The 22,840-nt window shown below is 59.5% G+C and overlaps 1 protein-coding gene across 1 annotated transcript in view; it reads left to right on the top strand.

Annotated features, from left to right (window-relative positions):
• Positions 1–429: 429 nt before the first annotated feature.
• Positions 430–22,840, top strand: part of MAD1L1 (mitotic arrest deficient 1 like 1) — a gene marked incomplete at its 3' end in the record, with an annotated part of 117,506 nt that continues 95,095 nt past the window's right edge. The window contains exons 1-8 of the mRNA XM_023747778.1: positions 430–587; positions 3,955–4,095; positions 6,216–6,395; positions 8,738–8,862; positions 10,114–10,195; positions 11,747–11,877; positions 12,071–12,185; positions 15,253–15,314. Of these exons, the coding sequence (XP_023603546.1) occupies positions 438–587; positions 3,955–4,095; positions 6,216–6,395; positions 8,738–8,862; positions 10,114–10,195; positions 11,747–11,877; positions 12,071–12,185; positions 15,253–15,314 (986 nt within the window). The remainder of the gene's footprint in view (positions 588–3,954; positions 4,096–6,215; positions 6,396–8,737; positions 8,863–10,113; positions 10,196–11,746; positions 11,878–12,070; positions 12,186–15,252; positions 15,315–22,840) is intronic.

Below are 22,840 nucleotides of genomic sequence, written 5' to 3'. Positions count from 1 at the left end.
CTGTTGAACTCCCAAGGGGACAATTTGCATATTAGCGTTTTATTATATAGGACTGTTAACAAGTCAGCATTACTGTGTGTTTTGTTTGTGATTCCCAGAAACTGGGTTCTCTGTGAGTGTGGCTGTGGGAGGTACCACCTGCCTGCTGCACCCGCCCCCCACCCCCAGCTGTCTGTCTGTCCCGCTGCTGCACAGGTCGTCTCTGACGTTCCGCGGCTTGGGGGCATGTCAGCTTTCTGTGCCTCTTTCTTCTCTGGCACATCAGCAGTTGGGCTCCCAGGTGACCCTGGAGAACGGGGCTGTGGGCCCTGGCCTGCCTGAAGGGCTCTGAGAGAGCAAGCCGGGGCGGGCACCGTGGGGCGGGCAGCCGTGGCACTGAAGTTACGTGGGAAGGCTCCCGTGACCCCTCCCTTGTCTTCCTCCAGAGAGGCGTGGCCATGGAGGACCTGGGGGAAAACACCACGGTCCTGTCCTCCCTGAGGTCCTTGAACAACTTCATCTCTCAGCGCGTGGACGGAGGAGCGGGCCTGGATGCTGCGGCCTCGGCCCCAGGGTCCCTGCAGATGCAGTACCAGCAGAGCATGCAGGTGAGTGTCGTGGGGAGCGGCTCTCTGGCTGAAGACACCTGTCCGTAGGTGTCGGTGTCGCTCAGGTGAGTGCCCTGCGCGGGATCGGGATCTCTTACGGAAAACACGGCCCTTAGATAGGCTGGGTCATCCTCATGCCGTGGCCTCGCGCGCCGCTGTGTCTGGGGGTGAGATGCCATAGGGACGTGGCTCTTGTGTGCCTGCTGCCTGTGGTGAAATTGGTTTCCTGACACGTCGTTTTGCTGAACGTCGTAGGACCCGTGGCCACTGCTGACGTTAAGCGGGCACTTCCTGTAGCTGCGGCAGGTCAGTGTCTCCTCAGCCTAGAGGCCAGCTGGCCGTCTCCCGGGTCTCTAACGTGGGCGTTCGGAGTTCGTGTGCTCACGGGAATGAGCTCACAGGCCCTAGTGACGGGGGTTGGGAAGCTGGCTGTTGGTTTAGTTGAGGAAAACCCACACGGCCTGGCTCCCTCGAAGGTGGACGCCTGGGAAGGGCGGCCGTGCGGTGACAGGTCCGTGGCTGGCCTGGCGGGACAGCAGGGGAGTGAGTGAAGCTTGGGGATGTGATGGCCTCAGGCTGCGGGAGCGTTTGCAGATCTTGGCTCCCGGCTGCTACGGGGTGATTTTGACAGTTTTACTCTGATTATAGTGCTACTTTGCTCTGTTCCAAGTTCTCGGCATTGCTCCCTGTAGACAGCTGTAAAGGGGTCAGGCCTCCTGAAGGACGTCAGCTTCTAAGGACTTGGGGGGTCCGTCCCAGTGGGGGCAGAACCAGGGGGTCCGCACAGGCTTGCCCAGGCCTGCCGCCCCTACCGGCTGCTGCGTCCCGCCTCCCCTGTGGGCCCTCGCGTTGCTGGGGCTGTTCAGCGACGGTCTCTGTGTCAGCCGTGGGTGCTGCTGGGCCGTGGGGTGATAGTGTCCTGGGAGCCCAGAGGCTCAGGTGCATTCATTTGCTGAGGAATTGAGTTACTCTCTATTTGTTAGTAGTGGACTGAGTTGCTCATTCCCATTTTTTGGCAAGGACTCTTATTTATTTTGAAATTAGTTTTCTTGTGTTTAAACACTTTTTACTGAAATAACAGTGGCAGTAGGTTATACTGTGATCCTTGCCCACTGGTTGAAAAAAGTAATAATTTTATTGATGCACATGACTGGGGATGTTTGGCTTGTCAGGACCATAAATGTAGAATCGTGGAGGCCCCCAGTTCCCACTCAGTTAGCGCTGGGAGGGTCAGTGAGTGAGTGACAGCAGAGTGAGCTGGTTCGAGATGCGGCAGTACCTGCCTGGTACCCTGGCCCGTCACAGGGCTTCCCTCAGTGCTTCTCTCTCCCAGCCGCCTCCCCAGCTGTAGGTCTGTATTTCCTGCCCACCAGGCCCCTCCTCCCTCCTTTGAATAAAATTCCTGTTTCCAATTGAAAGTGTTCACAGTTTGCTCTGCTACACATCAGTGTTTGTGTAAATATAAAATGTTCCAGCTGGCCGGTGTGGTTCAGTGGTTGAGCATTGACCCAGAACTGGGAGGTCACAGTTCATTCCCCGTCAGGGCACTTGCCCGGATTGCTGGCTCCATCCCCAGTGGGGGGCGTACAGGAGGCAGCCGATCCGTGACTGTCATCATCGATGTTTCTGTTTCCCTCTCCCATCCTCAAAAAAAATAATGTTTCAGTTACTTTCCTTCAAATGCAGTCAACATTCCAGGAAGATGAGGCCCACGGATCACGTGTCCCTGGGACTCCTGGTCCCCGTGTGCTGGGCCACCTGCAGCCACAGAGTGAGGCGGGGAGGCCAGCCGGTCAACCAGTGTTTGAAGGAGGGTAGAGTTAGGAACCTCCATATGCCAGCAGGTGGGCAGTGCAGTGAGAGAAACAGCAGGGGGGAAGGAAGTGTGGACTTGGGCCCTCACCAATGCGGAGGGCGAGGGGGTGGGAGTTCCCTTTCTCTGGCCAGATTTCTCACCCGTGGCTCTCTGACATTTGGGGCTGGATAGTTTTTGTTTTGCTGGACTGTCCTGTGCACTGACTTTCCTGTTGCTAACCGTCTCTGGCCTCTGCACACTAGGTGTCAGGAACACACACATTCCCACCTCCGCTGTGACAGTCGGCAATGCCTCTGGACCTTGTCAAGTGCCCCTGGTTGAAAAAAGAACCATGTGCTCTAGCCCAGAGCTTCTCAGACTCTAATGTGCATGTGAGCCCCTGAGAGTGCGTGTGAGAGGACGATTCTGATTTGGTGTTTCTGGGGTGCACCCAAGACTCGGCATGGCTGTTGAGTGTCCAGGGGTGCTGTGTGCTGGATCGCAGGCCATTGTGGAGTGCTCAGGTGCTAGCCCACCTGGAGAAGAGGCCCTTCGAGTCGGTGATTCTTTGAAACCATTTGGTGTGTCTTCTGAGTCCCTTCAAGGCTGGAACTCACCTCTGTTTACCTGCCGTCTGTGGGGGGCAGACTCCTAAGGTGGTCCTTGATGGACCCATTTAACCCAAAACTGACTAGGGGTTGTGGCAACGAGATTTGCAAGTATAATTATGATCTCAAGTCGGAGAACCTCGGTGGGCCTTTACAGTGTGGTGGAGAGAGGAGACCAGAGCTCAGGTGCGGAGCAGGAGAGGGAACCACACGTGGGAGACTCCCTGCGTGGCTGTGGAGCTGGAGAGGCCGTGGGGCAGGAGCTGTGGGTGGCCTTCCAGAGCCACAGCAGCCCATGGTGACAGCCAGCGAGGACATGGGTCCCCAGTCCCACGGCCACGTGCGTGTGAGAGAGGGTCCTGAGTCCAGGTGAGCACACAGCCCTACGGACGCGTGGTCAGCTGTGTGCCTGCCTTCTGACCGGCTGGACTGATACTCACGGTACTGGTGTTTACACAGCTAGTTTGGTAACTTGTTACACAGCAACGGGAGACCCTTTTCTTAATATACTCTCTTTTTTAAAAAACCCCTTTTTAAAAAATATATTTTTATTGATTTCAGAGAGGAAGGGAGGAGGAGAGATACATGGAAACATCAGTGATGAGAGAGAATCATTGATTGGCTGCCTCCTGGAGCGATCCTGCAACCCGGGCATATGCCCTGACCGGGAATCGAACTGTGACCCCCTAGGCCACAGGTCGATGCTCAGCCACTGAGCCACACTGGCCGGACTGCCCTCTTTTATAAAACGAGCCCACACACTGTCATCTTAAACATACCCTCCTCTTCAACTCTGTCATCTTTGCCCGTCACCCAACTCGGGAGCCAGCTTCTTCCTTCTTCCCCGGGGCTGGTGTGGGCCATGTTGGGAGCCGGTGCCCCAGGAGTGAGTGTTGAATGAGCCACTCGCCTGTTTGATGCGGCGGCTCCTGAGGATTCTCTTTCCTTTGCATGGCCTGGCCAGCTGGAAGAGCGGGCGGAGCAGATCCGGTCCAAGTCTCACATCATCCAGGTGGAGCGGGAGAAGATGCAGATGCAGCTGAGTCACAAGAGAGCTCGCGTGGAGCTGGAGCGAGCGGCCAGCACCAGCGCCCGGAGCTATGAGGTGAGTGCAGGTGGCCAGCTCCTGAGACCATGAGAAACGAGAGTCACACGGGCCAGGAGCCCAGGTGCCCTGCCTTCTGAGGCCCTGGTGTCAGCTGTGCTCCCCTCCTCGCGGAGGCTGTGCAGGTGCTGGTGCTGCAGGCAGTCCTCCCCGTGGGCCTCCTGGCTCCCCTCCCTCTGGAAGGACTGGGATGAGGATCCGGCAGAAATACCAGGTGGTGTGGGGTCAGAGGCTCAGAAAGTCGCCAGGTTGCGTAGGGGTCTCCAGCCCAGGCTGGGTCTTGCTTAAATGGTTATCGGGCCTCAGAGCAGGGAGCCCCAATCTCGGGGCTGTTGCCTGTTGCCTGGCTCACCCATGGCAGGCTGGGAAAGCACACTTCCTTACCCAGTGCTTCCTCGGCTGGGATCACAGCTCTTGGCAGGGTGTCGGGAAGCACTGTGAGGAGTGGAGACGCCGCGAGGATCCAGGCAGCGCATCTGGTCTGGGCCTCCTGAGGGTGGATGTCTGCCCGTGCTTGCACACAGGGCACGTGCGCCTTCCTTGTCCCTCTAAATGGCCGGGGGCTGTGAGGGTGTGCTGTGACGGCATGTTTGACCCGGTGGACAGGTCCTGGCCGTGGTGTGCTGCGTGGGCTCAGTAGCTCAGAGCTGTGGCCTGTGGCTGGGGCACCTCAGCCTCGGCCTTGGCATTGGCCCAGGTGCTGCTCCGGGTGGTGCTTCTCTGTGGAGGGACGTGATGTTGTGGGTTGTCCTAGGAGGGACCATCCTGGGGAACCGGTGGGAAGCAGGAGGGAGAGGCTGTGGGACTCTTAAAGTGTTGGCGTGCCCTTACGGGTAGGGAGGTGGCACAGGCCATGGACTGCGGGCACTGCGGGCGTGGTGGCCCTGCCTGCCTCTCAGCGGACTGGGATGTGGGCTGCTGGAGTGTCTCTGGGCCCTGAGTCCCATGAGGACAGGGCCTGTCCTGACTGCCCTGGGCCCCCAGTGTCCAGAACCGGCTGTGGCACCTAAAGGTGCTCGGCAACCCTTTGCCAAGTGAGGGGTGGCTGCAGGGTCACCAGACGTCTTTCTCCGGGAAATCCAAGGGCAGGGCCGCCTGAGCTTAGTCCTGGGGCCGCACTGAACACAGTCCCCAGAGGCCTTTCCTTCCGGCCGCAGGCGGGCTGCAGGCGACCCCGGGCCGCTGAGTCAGGGGCTTTAAATTGCTCCGTTGAGTCTTGGGCATCTGCAGTGGTTTTTCAGGACTGTCATTGGCAGTGGGGGGCCGGGGCGGGGACAGGTGGGCGGGAATCTCAGCCCTCCCACCTGGAAATAGCTATTAGATGGTGAGATGCTGGTGTCTGGGGACCTGCCCACGTGCGCCAGGAGTGGCCGCCGGTTGGAGATGCCGCACCTGCCTGTGGGTGCAGCCGGAGCACCTCGCTGCTGCGCCTGCCTGGACGGTGCCTTTGATGCAGGGCCTCCTCGTAAGGCAGCCCTGGAGTGCCTGGCGGTCTTTGGAGGAGCTTCTGCAGCTCAGCTTTCTGGCCAGAGGTCCGAGGCCGCAGGGTCTGGCTCCATGGAACCAGGCTTGGCCCCAGCACTCTGGTCCCACTTTCTAGTCCCACGGCTTCTTAGGCTGAAAGGAACCACCTCCGTGGCCGGGTCGACCTTTATGACCCCAGGGATCATCAGAGGGAGGAGTCTTAGTTCCACCCACTCCTCACCAGCACAAGCCATGCTGCCCTGAGGGTGGAGTACAGGGTGGCTCTGCAGGTTGGCGGGAGATAAGGTGCCCGGGTGGTAGAGGGGGCCCAGGGTCAGCTGCCCCTGCCTGCAGGCCACCTGTCCTGCCCGGGCGCATGCCAGCTGTTGCGATGGTCGTCTGTGTGCAGTCAGTGAAAGCTGCTGGGGCTGCCAGAGCCCGGGCGCTTCTTTCCCAGGTCCAGTCTGAACGTGGGTTTCACCCTCACCTCCCCTGCAGATGGTCTCCTGGACCCTGACACTGGGTGGTACATCTCAGAGCCCGGGGGTCCCTGCGCCAGAGCCCTGACGCAGCTTTTTCCGGGCTCCTGCTGGGTCTTCTCTGGGCCGGGGGCCTGGCCTGCCCTGACCGTGCTGACCAGGTCCTCCCTCTGGCAGCGTGAGGTGGACCGCAACCAGGAGCTCCTGACCCGGATTCGGCAGCTCCAGGACCGCGAGGCGGAGGCGGAGGAGAAGATGAAGGAGCAGCTGGAGCACCACCGGCAGTGCAAGCAGAGCCTGGACGCCGCCAACAAGAGGCTGCGGGAGAAGGAGGACGGCCTGGCCGAGGCTGGCGAGGTGCGGGCGCGTTTCGTGCTTTTCGTTCTGCGCCTCTAGTTCTTTCCATCGTCGTCATAGCAAAGCTACCGATTTTCCGTCCTGTGGTTTTCAGTGACTCAGGTGAACACCTTTCAGTCTCTGTAATCACGGTTGTTCATGGTTGGGGAACTGTTTCTTGGCGTTTTCAGAGCTTTGGTTTTTCATACACACCCCGTTCATGACCATGTGTAGCAGAGAGCTTCGTGCTGCCACTTTTTGCTGCCCTTGACTATGTCATTGGAGCCATTCCTCGCAGGGCCCAGTCGCCGTGGGCCCTGCGCTGACAGCGGGCGGGGGTTCTAGTTCCGCTGGGTCTCACCTGGCATGGGGGTGCGGTTTTCTGGAAATTCTTGTGGATGTTTCCTTTTCCCCCAGAAGGTGTAGGTAGTTGCCTCTGGATTTGCATTTCTTTGATTGTCAGTGTGTGTGTCAGTGTATGTGTGTGTGCGCGCGCATGTGTGTGTGTCAGTGTGTGCTTGTGTGTGCGTGTGTGTCAGCATATGTGTCAGTGTGGGCTTGTGTGTGCTTGTGTGTGTGAGCGTGTATGTGTGCGCGCGCGTGTGTGTCAGCATGTGTGTGTGTCAGTGTGTGTCAGCATGCGTATCTGTTGGCATCTGAGAGCACCTTTGAAACCAGAGCGTCAGTGAACTGTAGTGTCCTTTCGTCTCCATCAAGTGAAGGCTGTCTCCATTTTAGAAACAGCCACAACGTTGATGCTGGTGGAAATTGGACTCTTCTGACCTTTCCGGTCCCTTCGCTGTGCTGCTCAGGATCACAGGCTGCGAGGAAGGAGAGGAAACTCGGGGGGAGGTGGGGAGGCAGGGAGGTGGCATGGAGCACGTGGCAGCTTGGGAAGCAGGCCCGGGCTATTCTTGCCCTGGCGACACTGGAGAACATGTTAGGGTGTTTGTACATGTGTCTTCTGACACGGATGTTGGCAGGAGGGGAGGGGCTCTGCCTCAGGAAGGCTCTCCTCCCGCCCCTGCTGTGCTTACCTGTGCTCTCCCTCCCCTCCTGCTGGGTCTGGAGGCAGGTGTGGGGGTCTCCGGGGAAGGGCAAGAGGGGGAGACCCTACCACACAAGGTGCGAGGTGGGTGCCACAGGGGGCCCAGCGTGGGAAAGGGCGTGGCCAGTGGGGACGCAGGACCACGCAGGTCGCTTCTCTTACTCTTCACCTCTGAGGAGCCTTCCCAGTCACTCGAGGCAAAGTCACAACCGCACCACCCACTGCCTTCTCTCGTCTCGGTGCCCTGGGTCCTGTGCTCGCCACTCTCCAGGCAGCTCCTGAGGGCCTGGCTCACCCACAGCACCCACCCGGCTCGCCACACCACCTCCAGACCCTGGTGCCCACGGTGCCGGGCCACGCCTGTTCATGGAGTGCAGGCAGGCTTCTCAGAGGGTGTGCTCCTTGTTTAGTATTTTAGTGCCTTCATTCTGTGTGGTTCCCAGATTGGTAGTCGCTGTTGTAAGAGCAAACCATGGAGATCAGTGGAGCGGGGGCCGCTGGCCTAGGCCGCCCCGTCAGCCTCCTGGAAGGACGTGGGGTGGTGCTGCTGACCCTTTGAGTGGTCCCGGTGCCTGGGGAATGAGTGCGGTGGCCTCCTTGTCTGCAGGGTGCCCCAGGGTCTGCCAGGTGTCACCCTCCGTGCTGAGCTGTCAGTCCCTTTCTTGCCCTGCTTGTAGGATCCTTCGGGTTGACGTCTGGCTCCCAGGGGCTGCTGTGGCTGGCACTCTCGCCTGGAGCGCTCCAATCGCCATGGCATTCTGCCGGCTCCCCCATTCTGTGTGACGTTTGTGGTGTCATTCTGAGGACAGCCTCAGTCCCCCTTGTCCGGCTTCTTGGGGGCGCCTGGCTGTGGCTTCCAGTGGCATCTTCAGCACCGTGGGAAGTGGCTCGGTGGGTTAGGGAAGGAGCTCCAGGCGGGGAGGCGGGAGCAAGGTGTGCAGGGAGGGCTGTGCAGAGCGCGCCAGGGACGGGAGGGTCCGAGGTGATGGGATGTGGGTGTGTGGATGCTTCACGGGAAGGGCTGTCACGGGGGTGTGAGGCTGGGGCCCGTCTTGGCCAGCAGCAGTTCTTGCTCCTGAGACTGTTGTCACGTGACCCAGCCTCTCCTGTGGGCTCATGGGAGACTCAAGGTGGCGTGGCTGGTGCTCGGGGCATCTGGTCCTGGCCTCTGAGGGGCAGATGGCTCTGTCCCTGCCTCGGGAGTGGGATGGGGGGCCAGGCTCCTGTGAGGCCTTGGTCCTCTTCTCTGGGCGGCTCCCGTGCATCCGCGGGCCGGCGGCCTCAGTGGGCGCTGTGGGTTCTGCTCTGCTTTTAGACCATCAGCGAGTTAAAGGGCAGGATCTCGGAGCTGCAGTGGAGTGTCATGAACCAGGAGATGCAGGTGAAGGGCCTGGAGTCCGAGAAGCAGGAGCTGCAGGAGCAGCTGGATCTGCAGCTCAGGTGAGTGTGGAGCCTGCGCACCTGCAGCTGCGGGCATGGGCTGAGCCGTATCCCCGTTAACTGTGGCAGACACAGGCTTGTCCTGCCCCCCCTGCGGGTGCGCTCCGGCCTCGCGAATGTGGTGTGTCCCAGAGCCCTGAGGCTCCACAGGTGCCCTTCAGTGCTCCCCACCCCTAGGCTCTTGGGGACAGACCTGAGGCCAGGACCGTACATGGTGTCAGAACAGAGTGTCATTTTAAACGTCCTGAGCACGAGGAGGGAGCAGCCAGGGCGGGAGCTTTGGAGAAGACATTGCATTGGAGCTTTTTAATTTTTTTTCTTAATATATTTTTATTGATTTCAGAGAGGAAGGGAGAGGGAGAGAGGGGGGTAGAAACATCAGTAATGAGAGAGAATCATTGATTGGCTGTCTCCTGCACGCCTTCTACTGGGGATCAAGCCCACAACCTGGGCATGTGCCCTGACCTGGGATCGAGCCCTGACCTCCTGGTTCATAGGTCGATGCTCAGCCACTGAGCCACGGCAGCCAGGCTGGAGCTCAGTTTTAAAGGCCACGGTGGACATCTGTGGGCGGTGGGAGGCGGGCGATAAAGGACATTCCAGAAGACCGCATTCTGAGCAAAGGCACGGAGAGGGAAAACTCACTCGCGGAGTTGAGGTCAGAGGCCTGAAGGCTCCTGAAGAATTTGGCCTTTGTCTTCGCAGATGTTGCCTAGGGGGAGTTCTGGCCACTTGGCGGAGTCATGATCTGTCAGGAGTGGGTCTCTGCTGTGGCTGTGCCGGGGCCAGCAGCCAGAGCTGCAGTGTGAGCAGATGTGGGGCTGGAGAACGGGGTGCTGCAGCCGGAGGTCCCTGCCAGGTCTTCATAGCATCCTCACGTGGAAACGAAGCGGGGCACTGTTTCCATATGAAATGTTGTCATATTGTTCCGCCCCATCAGTTCCTAGACTCCCTGCTCTCTCTCGCCTCTGGCTGGTGGTCTGGGCTCCCCACCCAGCCTGTCCTGAGCAGACGGGCCCCCGAGGCACTGGCAGGGGTTTGCAAGGGTTTGCATCCAGACTCGGGCTGTCCCTGAGGGGAGTGTGGGCAGTATGTGTGTACATGTATGTGTGTGCATGTGCATACGAGTATGTGTGCACGCATATGTGTGAGTGTGTGCACGTGTGTCTGCACTAGAGAGCTTTAGGATAAGGGGATTGTTGGCCTCATCACATACTACATTCTGCATGTGATCCACTTTTCTCTTCATAGAAAATGGCAGGAAGCTAATCAGAAGATTCAGGAACTCCAGGCTGGCCAAGAAGCCAGGGCAGAGCAGGAGCAGAAAATCAAGGTGAGTTGCTCCGTTTCAGTCCCTGGACTGTGTGGTAGGTGTCCCAGTGGTGGTTTCAGCCCTTTTTCCCCCCGTAGGTGTTTCTGAACTGGGCTGTGCTCTTGGCATATGGGGACAGTGGCTGCTGCGCCCACGGTGCCATGTACACTGACCGTCTTCTCGTGTGTTAGGCTGTGCTAGCTGGTAGGATCCACAGGGAATAGAGACAGATTCTGCTCCCAGGATGAAGTCACAGGAAGAGAGTGAACATGCGATAGTTCAGGTGGTGTGAGCTGGGAAGTGATAGGTCGCGGGGAGAGGTCGTCCGGCTCGTGTGTGATGGGTCTCAGTGCAGGGCGCCTGGCTCTGACGTTCGGCTGTGCTGCTGCATGAGGGAGGCCCTGCCGGGCAGACAGCGACTGCAGGCCCCTGGGTGGCCGCCGCCACCGCCTTGAGTGACACCCACACTCTGTGCCCCGCCTCATGGGCTGCCTCCCTGCTCCGTCCTGTCTGCTTCCCTCTCCAGCTGCTCCGCCCCATCAGTTCCTAGACGCCCTGCTCTCTCTCGCCTCTGGTCTCTCACAGGCTGTTCTCTGTGGCCACTGTGCTTACCTGTCTCCCCCAGCCTTCTCCCCACCCTCACCACTTCATACATCCCCACTGCCTCTTTTTTTTTTAAAATATATTTTTATTGATTTCAGAGAAGAAGGGAGAGAGAAACATCAATGATGAGAGAGAATCATCGATCGGCTGCCTCCTACACGCCCCCTACTGGGGATTGAGCCCACAACCTGGGCACGTGCCCTTGACTGGAATCGAACCTGGGACCCTTCAGTCCACAGGCCGACGCTCTATCCACTGAGCCAGACTGGCCAGGGCCCCACTACCTCTTTCCTGCCCTCATCCTGCTGCAGCCCGGGGCCCACTTCTCAGGGTTTACCTGCCTGATGCCTATCCTTCCTCCCAGCCTCCAGGCTCTCCTTGCAGAGGCCTCACCTGCATCGCCTGGCCCCACTGTGTGACTCGGTGCCTGGCACAGGGATGGGCCGCCTTAGTGGAGGTGTTTGTTGAATGACTGACTGATTTGGTCCTGGTCTCATGCTGTTAGTTTGTTTTGTGACTTGTCACTAATGGATGCCAGCTGTCTCCATTGTGTCCTGAGGGAACTAGAGATTGTAAAAAGGCTGTCCTCCCTATGGAAAAGACTCAGTGGTTACATGGGTATTACATGTGTGTTACATGTGTGTTACATCAACTGAAGCAGACCTCGCTCGGGAGGAGTGGGATGTTTTATTGGTGTTTGTTCAGGGAGCCTTTGCTGAGTGTCCTTGGGCCAGACATGTCTTAGGCTCCTGCCTCTGAGGGGAGCACAGCCCAGCACAGTAGCATGACACTGGCCTGTGCTCCACTGTGGGCACCGCCCTGGGGGTGAACGCGGAGCACCAGCACAGAGGCACACCGGGGGCAGGCAGGGAGGCTTTCCGGAGAAGGGGACTGGGTCACGGAGGTCGCTGAAGACCTGGGTAGTATGGCGTCCGTGACTTTCTCCTCTCTGTCCCTGGCCTCAACCAGGATTTGGAGCAGAAGCTGTTCCTGCAGGAGCAGGATTCTGCGATTGTGAAGAACATGAAGTCTGAGCTGGTGCGGTTGCCCAAGATGGAGCGGGAGCTGAAGCAGCTGAAGGAGGAGAATGCCTACCTGCGGTGAGTCGGGTGCAGGCAGTGAGATGGGCACAGGCGCTGGGGTGGGCGCAGGCGGTGGGGCGGGCACAGGCGGTGGGTGGTAGCCTCCATGGGTTAGCTCTCAGGGGTTCCAGTGTGCAGCCCAGTGCTCCTGGGGCTCCTGGACTCGTCCCAGGCTACATGGCTGTGTGAGTGACTATTTCTGCCCCCTCAGGGAGATGCGAGAGACCAACGGGCTGCTCAGGGAAGAAGTGGAGGGGCTGCAGCGGAAGCTGAGCCGTCAGGAGAAGATGCAGGAAAATTTGGTTGACCTGGAGCTGGAGAAGGAGGTGAGGGCCTGAGCTGGTGAGCTGCTTCCTGGGGGAGGCCTGGCTGCTAGAGGACTCGGGGTGTTTCACCTCAACTAGGGAAGCTGCTGTGCTGTGTGGTGGTCAGACTGCTGGCCCCCAAAGACGGCCATGTCCTAACCCCCAGAATGGTGCATCTGTTCTCTTAGGTGGCAGAGGAAACTAAAGGTGCTTGTCAGCTGGTCAGTGTGTAGTCACAGGGACTTGTGTGGGCAAGAGGAGGCTGGAGGAGGTTGGTGCGATTGTCAGGATTTCACCTGCCACTGCTGGTGGCACTGAAGATGGAGGACGGGACCATGAGCCAAGGACTGTGGGCACCAATAGGAGCTGGAAAAGGAGAAGAAATGGATTCTTCCCTTGCAGCGGTTCTCAACCTGTGGGTCGTGAACAATGAAAATACATCCTGCATATCAGATATTTACATTACGATTCATAACAGTAGCAACATTACAGTTATGAAGTAGCAACGAAAATAATTTTATGGTTGGGGATCACCACAACATGAGGAACTGTATTAAAGGGTCGTGGCATTAGGAAGGTTGAGAACCACTGTAGAGCCTCCTGCTGCTACCTTGATTTTAGCCCAGTGAGGCCCCTGTGGTCAGACTATTGAACTACAGGGCTCTGAGGTCGTAAATCTGTGCAGTTCTAAGCCACAGTAGTAATAGGAACACTGACACAGATGGTGTCTGAAAGGAACATTGTTGCCATGTGAGACCAGGAAGGAACATTGTTGCCATATGAGACGTGGAAGGAACATTGTTGGCGTGTGAGACGTGGAAGGAACGTTGTTGGCGTGTGAGACCTGGAAGGAACATTGTTGGCGTGTGAGACCAGGAAGGAACATTGTTGGCGTGTGAGACGTGGAAGGAACGTTGTTGGCGTGTGAGACCTGGAAGGAACATTGTTGCCATGTGAGACGTGGAAGGAACATTGTTGGCGTGTGAGACCAGGAAGGAACATTGTTGGCGTGTGAGACCAGGAAGGAACATTGTTGGCGTGTGAGATGGAAGGAACATTGTTGCCATGTGAGACCAGGAAGGAACATTGTTGCCATATGAGACGTGGAAGGAACGTTGTTGGCGTGTGAGACCTGGAAGGAACATTGTTGGCGTGTGAGACCAGGAAGGAACATTGTTCCCACTCCCAGACTTGAAGGGGCACCTGTGCTAAGTATTTCCTCCCTGTGTCTGCTGTCGGGATCACAGGTGGCATTTTGTGAGACCATGCAAGTTGTCAGTGCTGAAAACATCCAGTCCTGTGGGCAGATGAGACTGAGGTTCCCAGAAACTCTCTGTGTTGTCCAGTGCTCCTGAGTTTGGACCAAAATTTAGTCCTCCGGCTCCTGGCCCAGGTTGTTCTGTCCTGCATGGCTTCCCCGTGGTGGCACTCTGTCGCCCCACCTCTCTGGTTTGTTGGCACGAACCGTGCCACCACTGCCCAGCCTCCAGAGCGGTGAGAATGGTGCGAGTGCTCTCCCTCTCAGATTCCCATGCCACTGAGTCCTGCTGGGTCCGAGCCCCTGTGGCTGGACAAGGACCTTAGCCCACGAGGAGGTCCAGGGCCAGCCTGAGGCATCCTGTGGCCTGGGCAGAGCTCCTCTCTCAGATGCTGGCTCTTGTAGGAACTTAGCCTGAAAAGACAGCTCTGGAGCTGAGCAGTTTCTTCTCTGGACAGAGTTTATTTTGAAATTGGTTAAGATTTTGGCTCTAGAATCACGCCTAGTTTCAACCCTGCCATGGAAGCTTGCTGGCTGTGTGATCCTGGGCAAGTTACTTAACCTCTCTGTTCACCTACATGATGAGGAATAACAGTGTTGGCTGTAGTGCTGAAAGTACTAACCAAGTCATGCATGGCACTAATAGGGGCTCAGGAGAGACTTGAGTGATGAATGAATGCATTCAGAACCCTGTGCTTGGCTCCAGGTGAAGGTGACAGGAGGTCAGAGGCATGGAGTCTGCCCTCACCTTGGTTACGTTCTAGAGGAGCAGCTGTGTGAAACAAGGGCAAGCCAGCCTGTGGGCCGTGCTGGGCAGGGTGGGTGCCACCGCCCCCTCCTGTTCGCAGGGTGGCTCCCTCCTGCTGTGGGGCTGTGGGGCCTGGTCCTCCATGTCAGGGGGAGGAATTTGGTTCTAGGGCTTAGTTCGTCTGCCCTGTGGCTGGGTGTCCTGAGAGCCCCTGGGAGATGGAGTGAGGCAGCGGGTCCTCGTGGGCTCAGCCAACCGCAGGACCACCAGCAGGTCGTTCCCCGGCCCCGTCCTGGCACCGCCGGGCTCTGACAATGTGTGGGACCAGGAACAAACGAGGTGAAGCATGCAGCGTAGCTTCAGTGAGGGGGAAGCAGCCGCCTGTTTTGGAGCAGGGGTGGCGCGTGTCTCTTTTAGCTCAGGGACGAGGCAGGTCCTCTGAGCGGGCGGGAGCCTGTCCTCTGCCAAGGCCGTCGGGTATTTATCCCGTCGCTCCCGGGCCACATCCCACGGCCAACTTAGAAATGACGTTGGTGCCGGCCGGGGTCTCCAGCGCTCGGCGTGGCTCAGTGGTTGAGCGCGGACCCATGAACCCCATGAACCAGCGGGTCAGGTTCAATTCCCTGTCAGGGCACATGCTGGGGTTTCAGGCTTGATCCCCGGTGTGGGGTGTGCAGGAGGCAGCTGATCAATGATTCTCTCTCATCATTGATGTTTCTCTCTCTCCCTCTCCCTTCCTCTCTGAAATCAATAGGAATGTATATATTAAAAAAAATTATGTTGGTCTGAAAAAGCTCCTAGACTTGTTGACCTTTGAGTCCCGCCTACGGTTGCCTGGCAGGGCCAGACCAATGCTGCGGCCCTCGGGCGGGCGTTCCTGCCCTGCTCTAAAGGGTGGGTGACAGCCTTCACATCACTGTCAGTTCGTGGGGTGATCGTTGGTGCGGAAGTCAATGGGCACAGGGGGGTGGGAGACAGCAGGAGGGGCGTGGGGGTGAAGGAGAGCAGGAGGGCTGTGAAGCCCTTGCACAGGGGATGGTGGGGGCACGGTGCTCTGGGTTCCACCCTCCGTGTCTTTTCAGAGGCTGCTGGCGAAGCTGCAGAGCTGGGAGAGACTGGACCAGACCACGGGCTTGAGCATCAGGTAGGCGGAGGGGGCTGGCCCCGGTGTCCCCTTCTCGGTGCAGGTAGCGCCTGTGGCAGATGGGCCCTGCCTCCCACCCCTCTCCAGAGGCCCTGGGGCGGCTGCTGGGAGCTTCTTCCTCAGGCCGCTCAGGAAGTCGGCGCCCCTCCTGCCAGGTCTTCACAGCAGCCTCACCTGGAAACGAGGCGGGCAGGGCCGGACACCTGGAGTGGGCTGGCCCAGCTCTTCCTGCCCCAGGTGGCTTAGCTGACCAGGCTGCTCACGGCGGGCACGGTGTGAAGTCTGCCCTCGGCACCTGCCCCACGTGCTGCGCTTTATTCCCTTTCACCCTGGCCCCCACCCGGCTCCTGCTGAGAGAACCGGCAAGCTCGCAGCGTGTGATACAGAGCTCGCAGTAAGTGGTCTGGGCTGGAAACAAGTCTGCGTGCTCACAGCCAGGAGGTGCAGGGGTTTGGCCTGCATTGTTGGCTGAAGTGAAGGACTTTCTCTTGTATGAACTGAGGAAGAGATTGTTTCTGGGGAGCTCATTCCTATGAGGTGCTTGTGATGAGGGGCAGTGGACTGAGTTTTTAGGGGTGAAAAAGGAAAACACGGTGACAGAGGGCCCCTGCAGCGGCTTCCCCTGCTTGTCTGGTGGACCTAGTGCCTGCCAGCAAGTGCGGAGTGGGCAGCTGCTGGGGCTGTGGGGCGGCCTTCCCGGGCACAGGCCTGAGGGGCCGAGCTGGGCCTTGGTACTCTGGTGGGCAGACGGGCATCTTTACCCCAGCTGTCCTTCAGGGGCACTGCCCATCTTTCTCCAGCGTTGCTCCGCTGCTGCTGCCCAGGCCCCTGGCACCCCCCAGACCACCGCCTCAGCAGCGTTGTTTGCCTGGCTGCCCCCTTCTGGGGGGGTGGGGCGCAGAAGGTTGATCGTCTGGATTGGGCCTGTGCCTGGGCAGGGGCCTGTGGTGTTAGAGAGCCTCGTGCTGTTCACCTGCTCGCGTGGTTCTGAGGCCTTAGTTCCCAGTGTCTCCTGGAGCCTGGGCCGAGGGCGAGAGCCCCGTTAGAGAGCGAGCGGCCTGTGATTGCGCGGCGATCGCTGCTTCTCAGCCGCAGCTGCTCCCGCTGGCATGATGGGCTCCAGCTGTCCCCGCCTCGCAGGTCCTCCTCATTTTCCTTTCGTCTCTGAGTCAGAGGACAGACGGGCTGCTGTTTCCTCTTGAACTCCACCTGCAGAACTCAGACTCACAGAGGGCGGCCCAGCAGGGCCCACGTGTTTCACGCTTCCTCCTGTTCTCTGGGCTTATTAACTCTCCCGAAAGCTCCCCTCCTGCCCCAGGCAGACTCGTCAGGAGAGAAACCTCCGTGACTTCTCTCTTGTGCAGGAGATCAGAGGCCCCGCGGCAGATGAGACCAGCCTGCTGAGCGCCCTGTGGGCCGCAGCCGCAGTGTCGTCAGGCCCACAGGCTGCACAGCCGCGCATCGGCCAGGAGACCAGGGCTCCATGGCCAGGAGGGAAGGGCAGCCGCTCCTTGCTCCCTTTGGTCCAGTTTTCCTGTCGCTGGGAAGGGAATGCAGTGCATGCTCATGGCTCCTGGAGTTAAAGGCCGTGACTTAGAGCTGCTTCCCCTGGGAGGCTGCCTTCCAGGAGGCAGGAGACCTCCCCGCGGGGAGGGCAGGTGCTCTCTCCCGTGCTCTGTGGTTGGCTGTGCCTGGGCCCCCTCTGGGGCCCCTCGGGGCCCTCCACCCTCACCTTTCTTGTCCCCGCTGGGGCATCGGGCAGGCCTTCACCTCCGCAGCGCGTGCTCCGCTTGAGTGATCTGTGCGTCGTGTAGCAGGCAGTGGGCTCAGAGCCGTGCTGTGCGGATGGCCGTCACCAGAACCACCTGGGAGTTTGGCACAAACGCAGATCCTGGGCTGAACCCAGGCCCAGTGGTCAGCCTGTCCAGGCGCTGGACCTGAGTCTTGGGGTGACCTTGAACACCGTGATGAGGGGCCATCTTTTTGCTACTTTTTGGCACTTAGAGATTCTGAGCAGGGAGCCCTTACTAATGGCACTGAGTGTGGAGGTGGACGTGGCAGAGGGAGACAGGACGGGAGATGCCAGGGGGCCCTTCTGTAGCGTGGGGTCCCTGCAGGAGGGTCCGAGGGAGACAGGCACTGTCTGGGAGGTGTGTGCTGAAGTGATGCCACCTGGGTGATGGGGGTGGGGTCTGCCACGACTGGGTCTCAGCTGGACGCCTCTTGTCACCCTTGCGGGGTCCAGTGTCGCAGAGATGGCGGTGGGCTGTCTCAGACCCTGCAAAGGTGGGTAGCTGTCTGTCTGGCCCCACATTGGTCCCCGTGTGTGGTGTGGTCTCTCTGCCTCTGCTCCCACATCTGTAAATGGAAAGGCTTTTCTAGAACATTGGGTTCCCAGCAGGGGTCATGGGCCTCTGAGAGTTTGAGGAAGTCACAGACTTTCTCCTCATGACAACGCACGTTTGCGTGTGTGCACGCGTAGACACGACTTTGCGTGCCAGTTCAGGACCCACTACCCTGAAGCATGATCAGCCGGCTCTAACCGACGGCAGCAGTTTGGGGTTTGGGAGATGCCCAGAGCAGGGATCCGAGGGGCTGGAGGGCATTTTGGCGTGGCCTTCTGGGCTTGAGTCTGTTTAGCCTTTAGGTGAAGCTGTTGTCATTATCTTGGGACCGAGACCACTCATTTGGGGCATGTCATGAGCCCAGGCTCTAGTCCGTGTCCAGTGCCTCTGTGGGTTTTTGAGAGCTGTCACCACTAGGCGGCACCACGCCCCCCTGGCGATTCTGGCTCCCTGTGACCTCAGGAGCCGCCCAGTCCCTGGAGCTGCCCTGAGTTTACGCCTTCGGCTCCTCCTGGCCCACTGCCGGCCCCCCAGGCGACTTCCTTGCCAAAACCAGGTTTGGTTGTGCAGGAGTGGGGGGTGGTCTGCGGTCTGACAGTTCCTGCCTGCCTTTGGGTGGCCACCTGGCCACTGTTGCGTATCCCCCATGCTCTGTTCTTTTTATTTTTTTAACATGTTTTTATTGATTTTTAGAGAGAGGAAGGGAGAGGGAAAGAGAAACACTGATCCGTTGCCTCCCGCACCCAACCTGACGGGGGATCGAACCCGCATCTCGGGTATGTGCCCTGACCGGGAATCAAACCAGTGACCTTTCGGTGCATGGGACGATGCCCCACCAACTGAGCCACTCCTCAGGGCCACCCGCTCTGTTCCTGAGCAGCCACGTTCCGTTCCTGCACCCTTCGGTCTGTGTGCCCGCGTTTGGGGTGGGGGGGGGGGGTGGGGGCCTTCTCCGTGCGGAGCTCCTCTGGGTTCGCGGGGCTCTGTGGCCTCATGGCGGGACAGAGACCACCTGGAGAGACCAAGTCCCCAAGGTGTCCACAAAGAAATGGACTCAGGAGGGCAGGACAGTGGTCTCTCTCCTCCCAGTTTGGGCTTTCTTACATCCCAAGGAGCCCAGAGGTGCTGGGGGGGCGGGGGTGGGCGCAGTGGCTGGTGGGTAACCACTGTCGACCTGGAGGGGAGCCCCGCACCTGCCAGAGCAGCTTGTCCCCCATGGGGATGCCGACACCTGTCTCCAGCGCCTGGGCCGGGCGCCCAGGCAGGTGGGGCCTCATCTCTGCCTCAGGGTGTGAGGAATGGGCACAGGCCGCGTCAGGCGGGTACTGATGCGGGGGAGGAGGGAGTCGAGTCTAGTACTGGTGTTCTATCCCAGGACTGAGAAGGGGGCTTGAGGCATTCTATGGCAGCAGTGTGGGGGGGCGGCGTGCGGAGGGGGACGGTGTGTGGACTGTGAAGGGCTGGGCCGCGCCTCTGAGCAGTGTGGTCTGTTGGGGGAATGATTTGAAGGCACTGGATGAAGGTGGGCACCAGGAGGCACCCTTCGATGTGTCTGTGCCAACCTAGGCAGGATGCTGGGGGCACTGGGAGAAGGAATAACCGAGAGGGCTGGTAGGAGAAATGAGGGACAGTGCACCCGGAGTCAGGTGCTTATCCTCGGAAAGTTAATGCAACTCATTGTCGTGGAATAAAGGGGAGACACGGCCATCTCAGCAGATGCAGAAGCAGCATCTGTAAGCTGCAGCCTGAGGTGCAGTGGAGGCAGGTGCTTCCAGGCGAGCTGGGTGCCGTCCGTGGTTCTGTGTGAGCCGGGGCCCGAGCAGAGCCGCCATGGGAAGGGAGCCGCTGGCAGAGCTGCCATAGGAAGGGAGCCGGGAAGGGAGCCGCTGGCAGAGCTGCCATAGGAAGGGAGCCGGGAAGGGAGCCGCTGGCAGAGGAAGAAAGAAGCCTATCTTTGCTGGGAGGTGACGAGGTATTTATGCAGGAAATCCCACAGAATCGGTAAGAAGCCGCTGAATAAGTGAGCTTAGCGGGTCACAGGACCGAGGACAGGACACACACATTGATCTAACGTCTGTGTCCTGGCAGCCAGCACGGGAAGAACATCCCATTCACAGCAGCACCAGAAACATGAACTCCTGGGGGGGAAGTGAACACAACCTGTAAGGTCTGTGCACCGATGGCTGTCGCGGTTGCTGAGAGAAGTGACAGGTGACCTAGGGATGAAGTGAACAGAGGGAGGCATTGAGTTCGGGGACTGTCAGGGCGTCAGTTTGCTGGAGTTGCTCCACACGTGCCACCCAGTTAGAGTCCCCGCAGGCTTTCTCCCAGGAATCGACAGACTGATCGGGAGCTTCTCTAGAAATGCCCAGGGGCGGGACTGCTGCCGCACTGTGAGAGAGAGCAGCTACAGAGCGTTCAGTGGCCGATCCAGGACTCACCGGGACCGCGTTACTCACCACAGCGCACTCCCGGCGCGGACAGACCTGCACTCGGTGGACAGGATGGGAAGGTCAGGAACACCCACGAAGGTGGCGTGGATTGATGTCCGTGGAAGGCGAGGTGATCATTCAGTGGGGAGACTCTTTTCAACACTCGGTGCTGGGCCAGGGGGACGGCCGAGGCACTCCCGCCGGCGCAGACCTCAGGGTGCTAACCAGAGTTCCTAGAACTCACAACACGAACCACCAATGGAAAAACGGAGACGGTAGAGTTCACCAAAATGTAAAGCCTTTGATCTCAAAAGACCTCAAGAGAAGGCAAGCCGCGGGCCGGAGGAAGCTTCGCAGGGTGTGCGTGACGGAGGCCTTGTCTGCGTGGTGTGACCGAAGGCGCCTTTCCCGTCAGCAGGAAGCCCAGATGTAAACAGTGGGCAAGAGACGGAACAGGACGTTTACGAGAGAAAAGACGCGAACGGGGAGTGAGGAGAGGAGAGGTGCTCGGCACCGTCGTCCCGGGGAGCGCACAGCCCGCAGGGAGCACTGCTGCTGCCCCAGCTCCCTGGCCATAGGTCGACACGTAACCACTGAGCCACCCAGCTGGGCTGGGGTGCTGTTTAAAGCCTTCGCTCTGGGAAGGAGCCCATCCCCTGAGCTTGTCAAAGGTCCGTGGGCAGCCCATCCCCTGCCAGCTCGCCTGGACTTGGGGACTTGGAGCAAGTGGCGTGGGCTGCAGAGGGCAGCCATTTCCTGTGGTTGATAGAGGCAGCGGAGCAAGCGCCTGGCGGAGAGAGGAGAAGTGGCCGTGGTCTTCGTCCCCCATCTGGCCACACCAGCGGGCCTTGTCACAGCTCCCTGGCACTGTCACGTGCTCTAGTGGTGCCTGGGGTGCCCTTCACGGAGAATGGGATGAGAGGTGCCCCCAGAGGTTGGCAGCCAGGGCAGACTGCTCTCACCCCGTCCAGCCTTGTGGGCAATACCTGGTAAATTCTGGTGCATCTTTCTAGAATGTGGGTGCACCTGCGAGCATTATGCACCCCTTTAGGCGGGGCTCACACTGTAATGCTGCCCTGCACCCCGCGTGCCCTTAGTCTCCGCTAAGGTTTCGGCAGCAGCACCCGTGGCTGGACGGTTATGTTGGCGAGCAGCAGCGCGCTGCAGTGTGGGTGAGCCCTGCGGCCCCTCAGGCCCCCTGTCGGCCATGTCGGTGGTTTCCAGTGGGTGTTAGTTCTCCACTAAGCAGTGCTGGGTCGGCTGGGTAAATTCTTAGATGTAGAATTTTTAGTCAGAAGAGAGAGACCTGTCTGAAACGGAGATGGTGCCAATGGCCCCGGGGCGGGCGCGCTCCTCCCATTTCCCTCAGGTGGTGCCACCTGCTCCAGGCCGCGCTCACAGGTCCCAGAGACGCAGGAGGCCACTGGAGGGAGGGGCAGGGCTCAGGCTGGCTGTTAGGAAGCAGGCCGAGCACTGTTTGGCGAGGGCCTTACCGGGGAGCACGGCAGGCGGGTGGAGCCCCTCTGCCACCCAGCCTCTCATCATAGAGGAGCCGCGGGCTCGTGGAGGGAGGCCTCTGCCCCTTTGTGCCGAGTCTGGCTGGGTTCAGTCGGGACAGAGGGCGTGATGGTCCCTGTCGGTGTGAGTCCAGCTGGATGGGCTGGGGGCTGCTGCGGGGGCGGCCGGGCCGGGGCGGCGGGAGGCAGGTGGGTTTTGCTGGCTCTGAAGCCTGCCTGCTCCCCCGCCTCCCAACTGCTGACCGTCACCTGGAGCGGAAGCTGCAGCCGACAAGTGCTGACCTGGACGTTTCCCAAAAGCATTTGTGGGCTGGCCAGGTGACAGGTCTCGGGACGAGTTTCCCTGACGTGTGAGGCCAATTAGGAGGACAGCGCGGGCTGCATCATTCCCCCGGCGAGGCGCTCATTGACCATCCTGGGCCCTGTCATCCCCGTCACTGTGGCGGCTCAGTTACCCAGGTCCTGCCATCAGTGCCGAGCTGTTGGTGCGTGGGAACGGGGAGCTGGCAGCATCTCGGTCCCTTTTAATTGGTCTTGGTTGGTTTTCTTTAGACGGGGGTGGGGGGCTGGGGGGGGTGCTTTACCTTCCGGGTCCTCGTGAGCCCACCCGCCTGCTGGTCTTCTTGCTGATGCCTCGGGTCCCAGCACGGGCTTCTCTGTTGTTTGCTGGTTGTCAGCATCAGAGACAGGAGACCAGTCCGACTGTCATTCTCTGACCGCGCCAGGGCAGGCTTCCCGCAGGGGCATGTCGGGCTGAAATCTGAAGGGAGCGTGAAGTGTGAAGAGGGGAGGTTTCTCCCGAGCCCAGGGGGTGGGGCCAGGAGAGGATGAGCACCCAGGACAAGACAGCGGCCGGGGCAGCCGGAGAGCCCGGGTGGCAGGGGCGTGCGGGGAGGTTGCCCCGCGCTTCCCGTGAACTTCCTTAGCGTCCGCCTGTGTTTAGTCTGGATAGAAACCTTCCATTGATTTTTAGAGAGCGTGAAAGGGAGGGGGAGAAAGAGAGAAACATTGATGTGAGAGAGACACATCAGCTGGGGCTGGGGATTGAGTTTACAACTGAGGTACGTGCTCTTGACTGGAATTGAACCTGGGACCCTTCAGTCTGCGGGCCAACGCTCTAACCACTGAGCAACTGGCCAGGGCACTTACCTCTGCTTTGAAGGAAGAGGGGCAGGGTGGGCCACAGAGAGCCTGTGAGCCCTGCTCGGGGGGAGGCCGCGGAACCTGGCTGG

Source organism: Myotis lucifugus, unplaced genomic scaffold (assembly GCF_000147115.1).
Source record: "Myotis lucifugus unplaced genomic scaffold, Myoluc2.0 scaffold_974, whole genome shotgun sequence".
NCBI lineage: Eukaryota > Metazoa > Chordata > Mammalia > Chiroptera > Vespertilionidae > Myotis > Myotis lucifugus.
This window is presented reverse-complemented; position numbering and strand designations above follow the sequence as displayed.